Genomic DNA, 8438 nt, shown 5'->3' with positions numbered 1-8438 from the left:
AGTAAGGTGATAACACAGCTTTTTCCTCCCAAGACACTGGCCATTCCCCCTTTAAGCAAGGATACCTCAGAGGCTAAGTCACCCTCCTCTGTATTCCTCACTCTGTTCATCAGGAACTACATAATGTACCTTTCCCAAGAACCTTATTTAATCTGCTAATGACAGAGAAACAGAGATTCAAAGGTGTTAAATAGCTTATCTAGGGTCACACAGCAACTAAGTAAAAGTTAAGCTGAAATTCTGGCTCCAGAGTTTAAACTCTAATACAGGAAGACACTTTAGACTTAATCTTTTTCTCTGGTCTTCCACTTTTTTTCTGTTAAGATACCTTCCCTGCAGGACATCTTTAGGATTAGGGTTAAGTTATATAATGGGTCGAACATGATGCCTGGTGTATTTTGGGGTTTACCACAAGAGGTGATTCCTTATAAGCCACACCAGGAGGCTTAAATAAAACTGTATTTTTTCCAATTGTGCAGAATTTTAATTGTTAAGCAGCACCATGTATATGAGCAGCTACTTCAAGTCTACTTATAAAGAAATATATAGAATCTTGAATTCTAGGTTAGAAAAAAAAGGAGTTCTTTAACAAGAGGCCAAATTCAATAATTGAGCACATTCATGTAATACCACCATATTAACTTATATGCAAACAAAAACTGTCTTCTTTTCTAATATAATGAGGATTATATATGAAAATACCTTATTAAATTTAAAAATATGTGTAATTTACATATAGTAAAGCAGACTTACTTGAAGCTTATAGTTTGAATTTTGTCAAATGTATACACACCTGTAAATACACAATATAGAACATTTCTACCATCTCCAAATACATTTTGAATTTTAAGTTGTCTTAGAATTTCCCCATGTGGTTATAAATTCAGATCATTTAGTCTCACCCTTCATGATGACTAACCAAATATTAATAAAGATAGATGTGTCTGGTTACATTATTTTCAGAAATGTTTTCTATCCATAATTCTAACAAGATTTTTTTTTTTATCTGCTGATGTTTCATTACCCTGTGGTGCTGGCACATGATCCGTGGATGATCGCCAACAAGGGAATCTACATTGGAATCTCTGTTATTGTCTTGATATTACTGCTCATGGTGGTGGTATTCATGATTAGCAAAAGTAAGTCGCCTCAGGACTGTGCCTACGGGGGTATTCTTGAGATAAGCTGCCTGTAGTCCTACACCTCACATGATTTCCATTTCACACAAGTTCCTTGATTATTTCCTTGTTCCTTTTTAATCTTAAAATGATTTTCCCATAAAGAGAAACATTATATTTAAATTCTCCATAGGAGAAATTAAATATGGAGAGTTAGCATTGGTTGGGTAGAGTTGGGATTTGGAAGTCAATAAACCAGTATAATATATAAGATCTGTTCACTCCTCTTTTTCTCATTCTCTCCAGAACTAATTTCTGTCCTTATAGGAGGTAAAATTGTTGAGGGTTTTACAGCACCCACTTAACAGAAGCAGCTCATCAGACTTTGGGAGGGTACATGATTTCAGAGCTAGGAGGAGAACAAAGGCTTTCATAAGAGTCATCCAGCGCCTCCTGGTCTCCTTCCACCAGTTGTGTGTGCGTATGAAACCTGTCATCAATGGGAGAGAACAATCTCCCATTTCAATTACACTGAAATGTGATTGTATTGAAGTAAGCTAGGGCATATGGATGAACATACTAATCATAGTAAACACAAGATACTTTACACCAAGGGGCTTATTTGACTCCTAGAGATTCAAGAAGTTAACCTGGAGTTATCAGAGAATGGTCCAGATTGATTTGTTTCCCCTTCTTTTTTAAAACATTCTTTCTGTTAACTTTTTTAGGCTCTGATGTCCATACAGATTTTGTTCATATTAAAGTAATAACAGAAATAATATGCTTGTTTGATTAAAAAAGAAATATCATGAACTCTTTGGCTTACGAGCTTAATTTTCTCTTCATTTCCCCACAATTTAGGATCTGTTTGCCTGGGTAACAAAATGAGGCTACTATGGTAAGTTTGAAAGATTTTTTTGTCAATGCTTTTTGATGTTCTTATTCTGATAAAAATTTCTTTGTTCCTTTCCTCTTTTTCTTTTGAGCTCTCCATTTTATACTCTGGGATTCTGAAAAATCTAGTTTATTGAGCACCTCCACAGCTGTCCGACCTTCCAGTAATGATTTTAGCATCTCTATTTCCCTGAAATTGTGCCAGAATTGCTACAGAAAAGCACTTCTCACCTTACCTGTTAAAACAAGAGACTAAATTGCATTTTGTTTGATGGACCATTTGAATGAGTTGTTCAGTTTGTTATTTGACTTGATTCAGTGCTTTGTTTATTGAATTCTTATTATATTCTCTGAAGAGATGAACAAAACAGACAGAAACATATAAATGAATAAGCAGGGAACTTCCAGAACTTCCAGAGAAATACCATGGGGAATACAGAGACAGGCAACAGACTATGTGAGTGAGCCCAAGGGAGCAGAAGGCAGCTCTGCAAAGATCTGGAGGAGGACAGCTCCAGGCTGAAGATGCACAAAGGCAGCGGCCTCCAATCCTCCATAGTTCGCAGCCTTGCCCTTTGTTCCACACCCAGCCTGCTCTGCTCAATTACATTAACTGTGTGGCCTCATAGGCATTTGAATTTACAGTTGTGCAAATCTATCCCTCTGGCCAATGAAAAGTTAAATCCTCTTTGTATACATTCCTGTAGTCATTTTCCCAAACACCTGTAAAGGTGGGAACCCACTACCTACTTCCAAATCCAAATAGCCTGCTTCATCTGGTCCAGTTTAGGCTTTAAGCAAGGTCTTTCTTCAATAAAATCCATCCCTCTTAGGCTGCCATCCATTACTCCTAGTTTTCCTTCTTTGGATGTTTGTACACAGTTTTCCTTATATATGAGTTAATCACATGATCCAGTCCACAGAACATGCCTTGAATAGTCCCCAGCATATTGCAAGTGTTCCATAAATGCTGGCTTTTTATTGCAGGCATGCCCTTCACAGCAATAAACCTGTGAGACAGGCACTTGTAGTATTCTCAGGTTACAAATTGGAAAACAAGTTTAGAGATGCTAAGTGGCATCCAAGGTCACATCACACAACAGGTAAAAGATTCCATCTTAGATCTTTTAGAGTCCAAAACCCAGACTTTTAGGAGTTTTTAACTATCTGCTTCCAAGAATGGAAGAAAAGAAATACTCCCTATGGACCGAAAAGTATGAAAAATAGCATCCTGTTAGTTCATTTTTGTCCTTTCACTGTTGAAGTTTTTTTTAAGGTTCACTTTTTATCTCATAATTAGAAAAGAAAATATTTATTGCAGAAAATAATGTATAATATAGACAAGCAACACAAAACAAAACGGAAAGTTTCCTCATAATTTTATTTTTGGAGGAGCTATAACACATTGACTTATTTTGAGCAACCAACACTTAAACTGTTTCCACAAATGTATAAGTAATTCATTTAAAGATCAGACTTTAATGAAAATTCAGTACATTACATATTATTTCTGGGAAGGTGTAGGTAATAAAAATTGTGACTATCAGTTTAGTCACTCAGTCGTGTCTGACTCTTTGCGACCCCATGAATCGCAGCACACCAGGCCTCCCTGTCTATCACCAACTCCCAGAGTTCACTCAGACTCAGGTCCATCGAGTCAGTGATGCCATCCAGCCATCTCATCCTCTGTCGTTCCCTTCTCTTCCTGCCCCAAATCCCTCCTAGCATCAGAGTCTTTTCCAATGAGTCAACTCTTCTCATGAAGTGGCCAAAGTACTGGAGTTTCAGCTTCAGCATCATTCCTTCCAAAGAAATCCCGGGACTGATCTCCTTCAGAATGGACTGGTTGGATCTCCTTGCAGTCCAAGGGACTATCAAGTCTTCTCCAAGACCACAGTTCCAAAGCATCAATTCTTCGGTGCTCAGCCTTCTTCACAGTCCAACTCTCACATCCATATATGACCACAGGAAAAACCATAGCCTTGGCTAGACAGACCTTAGTCGGCAAAGTAATGTCTCTGCTTTTGAATATGTTATCTAGGTTGGTCATAACTTTTCTTCCAAGGAGTAAGCGTCTTTTAATATCATGGCTGCAGTCACCATCTGCAGTGATTTTGGAGCCCAAAAAAATAAAGTCTGACACTGTTTTCACTGTTTCCCCATCTATTTCCCATGAAGTGATGGGACCGGATGCCATGATCTTCATTTTCTGAATGTTGAGCTTTAAGCCAACTTTTTCACTCTCCACTTTTACTTTCATCAAGAGGCTTTTTAGCTCCTCTTCACTTTCTGCCATAAGGGTGGTGTCATCTGCATATTTGAGCTTATTGATATTTCTCCTGGCAATCTTGATTCCAGCTTGTGTTTTTTCCAGTCCAGCGTTTCTAATGATGTACTCTGCATATAAATTAAATAAGCAGGGTGACAATATACAGCCTTGACATACTCCTTTTCCTATTTGAAACCAGTCTGTTGTTCCATGTCCAGTTCTAACTGTTGCTTTCTGACCTGCATACAGATTTCTCAAGAGGCAGGTCAGGTAGTCTGGTATTCCCATCTCTTTCAGAATTTTCCACAGTTTATTGTGATCCACACAGTCAAAGGCTTTGGCATAATCAATAAAGCAGAAATAGATGTTTTTCTGGAATTCTCTTGCTTTTGCCATGATCCAGTGGATGTTGGCAATTTGATCTCTGGTTCCTCTGCCTTTTCTAAAACCAGCTTGAACATCAGGAATTTCACAGTTCACATACTGCCAAAGCCTGGCTTGGAGAATTTTGAGCATTACTTTACTAGCGTGTGAGATGAGTGCAATTGTGCAGTAGTTTGAGCATTCTTTGGCATTGCCTTTCTTTGGGATTGGAATGAAAACTGATCTTTTCCAGTCCTGTGGCCACTGCTGAGTCTTCCAAATTAGCTGGCATATTGAGTGCAGCACTTTCACAGCATCATCTTTCAGGATTTGAAATAGCTCAACTGGAATTCCATCAGCTCCACCAGCTTTGTTAGTAGTGAAGCTTTCTAAGGCCCACTTGACTTCACATTCCAGGATGTCTGGCTCTAGATGTGACTATATACATCCTAAAAGATATCAAAACTCCACAAATGACCTTTTCATATACTTGATATATGAGTGTACATGTTACAAAGTCAAGTAACCCATGATTTTCTAATTTTCCCCGTAAGATATGGTAAGATTTTTAACTCCATGATCCAGTGCAGATTTATGTGGAACAATACTGTTTTATTATATCCAGTAGCTCTAATGTTTTGTATACTTAGATATATATTCACCTTAAGTACAAGATATAGACGACTAAATAGATTTAATTTAACCCTCACTAAATAGTTTCAGTCCGCAATTGGAAAAACACCAGCGAAACCAGTTCTTGACCATCTTTGAGAATGTGCATCCTAGTTTAATACTTTAATTTGAGGCCTGATACTAGTCTTCTTAGATATGAGTCTCTTGACAGATACCAATTTCAGGTTTGTTTGTTTTTTTTTTATTTTAATGACTGCTGAGGTTTTCCACCTCATTATTAAGACTTTCCTGCAACTTCATATTCACAACTCTGAAAGCTTCTTTCATTCCATAGGCTGTGGAATTGGCATCTGGGAAATGCAAATACCTAGTCTTGCTGAACATAAACAGCTGTGCAGCTCATCCTTGAGGAGTGGTGCTTTTCCCTCACTTGTGTTATTCTTTCTGCAGTATGATTCCACTGAAAGAGTCTCACATTGGAGCTTTGAAAAATGCAGCCATGAAGCCTGTCCGAGCAGAAGACAACATCTACGTTATGGAGGACATTCTCTAAGTCACGGGTTGAGACCTGGTGGCCTTCTAAGGTGTTATGTCCTTCACTGTAGAAGACAGTGACCAGATATCACCACGTCAGAGTCCTTTCAAGCAGCAGGACAGTTTTTTGGTCAGTTTCCCATGGCGTTCCAAGGAGTCAGGGATGTTGGGTAGAGTGAGTCTAGCTCATCTGTGCACAGTCAGCCTCTGTCACACAGTCCTAATTTTCTATACTAAAAGTGGCTCAATCTTTCTGGTCGTTGGAGAGCCCTCTCCAAAACATGAAATGTACTCTTTAGAATTGTACATTCTCTTTAGACCCTATGAATCCTGTTATCCCATCATTGAGAAGACAGATAACACACTTCTACCTTGGTTAACAAACTGTCAAGAAATGAATGCAACTTAAAATCAGCAAACCCAACTTGGGACTAAAGGACTTCACATGAAAACATCTCATGATTCTTTTTTCTATTTAAGTGACTCCAAGTGTTAGATTCCTAAGGACCTCAGGGGTTTCAAATCATGGGAGTGTACTGGTTTTTATTTACCCACTGGGAAAATAAAAGTGAGTATGATTTTGCCATTATAGGTAGATCTGGTTTCTCAGGGCTCTGGAAATAGAAGGCATTAAGTGCTTTTCCTGGGACCAGAATGGTATTTTAGCAATTAGAAGAAGGTAGGGAAGTGAGTGGTCTCGGAGACACCAGGAGAAGCAAATCCATTGCCATGTGATTTACACTGTTTCTGCTGCCTTGGTGCTGCAGTTCTAGGTGTTTATGTAGACAACTGGTGGGCTCTGATGGAATCTTAAGAATGTGGCAGGGCGGAAATAAATATAAGGAAAAAAGAGAGGGGCAGAGTAGCAAAAGAAGCTTTCTGCCTTAGAAAAGCGAGTGTGCAAATATAGTAGTGTTGTTTCAAAGTGTTAACCAGTTTCCACCAAAAGGCTAAATTGTCCTCAGACCACTTTTATTCTTAAAATTCTTTTGGAAGGATAAGGGGTCTTTTCTGTATTGAATCAATTCCCGTGTTGTATCTTTTTCACATCTCAATTAAATTTTTGTTTTTTCCAGAAAAGTTAGCCGAAGACTAAAAGTAAGGATATTTTAGTCACTGTGAAGCATTTCTACATGAACAGTTAAGAAGGCTGGAAAAGAACTTCACTTTGAATAAACCCTGACATAATTCATGCTTGAGTTATTTAGGGGGTGTTCAGAGTTACTGACACCAAAGTGGTCCATGAGGGCTGGATGGTTGTTTTTGAAGGCAATAGCTTTCACACTTCTGTGGAATTCTCAGAAATTAATATGACTCTGAATAAACATTGTATGGGCAAAGAAGATTGATAAACATTGTATGCTAGTTTTCGCAAATGGGACAGGACTGATATAGTTTTAAAAAATTATGTTCCAACTATGATGTTTGTTTCTTTAATTCAAGGGAATGTGCATAACCATAGAGATTTGAAATTAATGCCCCACATTGTAACTTGTCAAGGAAAGCCCTGGCAACACTTGGGTGACATGCCTATGCAGCCAGGGCCCCATTAGATGCTCAACATCCCTCAGCCCTTGCGTTACGTACAGCCTCATGTTTGTACCTGCTTTGTGTCTTGTGAACCTTTGAATTTATGACTCATGTTCTATTCTCCCTTTCCTTCCTGGAGTTTTATGATGGCGCTTTACAGGTTTGGAAATCTTCTTACTGTTGTTTAATCCAGCATTTCCAAAATTTGTTTGAAACCCCTGAGCACAGTGACTACTGGCATACCCAGTAGCATTCTGTGAAACAAGACCTGGGCATGGGAGAAAGCAGGTGGAACTCAGAATTAGAGACAGAACTTGAATGCTAATCCTAACTCACACCAGTAATATTTGGATGACATTATGGTAAATCCTTCCTTATGCCTAAAATTTTAATATATTTTTAAATGAATGTAGTTAATTTACAATATTGTGCTGATTTTTTTACATATATTAGAATTATTTCCACATGCACATTGGTGTTCAGTGGTAATTCCAGTGACATTTCTTTTGGGGAGAAAGATAAAAGTGAAAAACACTATAGAAATGCAAGGTTTTGTGAAGTCTGTAGTGAAAGGAAGGAGATCTACTATCAGTTTTCAGTAAATGATTTCAATAGTGTTGCAAATCTCTTGGTATATGGTCCATTTTTATTATTTTTTGAATTACATTTCTGTTTTGGAAAAGTCTATACTGGGTAATTTGGCTATTATCTTATATTGTAGAAAAATTTGTTTATAACCAAGGGGAAGAATGATTTATAAGGAGGGAAGGGGAGGTATTTAGCTAATTCTAAATTATTTTCTATATATATATATACCAATCATATTAAAAATATTGACTTGCTTTTGATCTTTTGAGATGATGAGCTTACATTATATACAGTTGATCTTGGGGCATTAGGAGACTGGTGTATTAATAATTAAAATCATATATTTGAACTTAGAAAATTTTGTGCATCTTTAAAAAGTAGATGAACCAAGCTTTCACTAATGGCTATGAAGATAGTTTTATGAGTACATGAAAGTGTGAGAGACTCCTCATCACAACTTTCATTCATATGTACACTCATTAATTAAATACACTTTTGTTTTCATTTTG

The 8438-nt window shown here is 37.6% G+C and overlaps 1 protein-coding gene across 1 annotated transcript; it reads left to right on the top strand.

Moving 5' to 3' along the window:
• Nucleotides 1-1038: 1038 nt before the first annotated feature.
• Nucleotides 1039-6836, top strand: LOC138441852 (hepatitis A virus cellular receptor 1 homolog). Its single transcript, XM_069592903.1, has 3 exons — nucleotides 1039-1139; nucleotides 1980-2016; nucleotides 5728-6836. Exons 1-3 carry the CDS (start codon nucleotides 1052-1054, stop codon nucleotides 5828-5830), a joined length of 228 nt encoding a protein of 75 aa, XP_069449004.1. The 5' UTR covers nucleotides 1039-1051; the 3' UTR covers nucleotides 5831-6836.
• Nucleotides 6837-8438: the final 1602 nt, after the last annotated feature.

Source organism: Ovis canadensis, chromosome 5, assembly GCF_042477335.2.
Source record: "Ovis canadensis isolate MfBH-ARS-UI-01 breed Bighorn chromosome 5, ARS-UI_OviCan_v2, whole genome shotgun sequence".
In the NCBI taxonomy this organism is placed as follows: domain Eukaryota; kingdom Metazoa; phylum Chordata; class Mammalia; order Artiodactyla; family Bovidae; genus Ovis; species Ovis canadensis.
The sequence above is the reverse complement of the archived record's forward strand: the minus strand, read 5'-3'. Positions and strand labels throughout refer to the sequence as shown.

Excerpts from the sequence above, each read along its gene's own strand:
- LOC138441852 (XM_069592903.1), top strand. The coding sequence starts at position 1,052 with ATGATCGCCAACAAGGGAATCTACATTGGAATCTCTGTTATTGTCTTG. Across the intron at positions 1,140-1,979 it reads GGTATTCATGATTAGCAAAA|GATCTGTTTGCCTGGGTAAC; the intron begins GTAAGTCGCCTC and ends CCCACAATTTAG. Across the intron at positions 2,017-5,727 it reads AACAAAATGAGGCTACTATG|TATGATTCCACTGAAAGAGT; the intron begins GTAAGTTTGAAA and ends TTCTTTCTGCAG.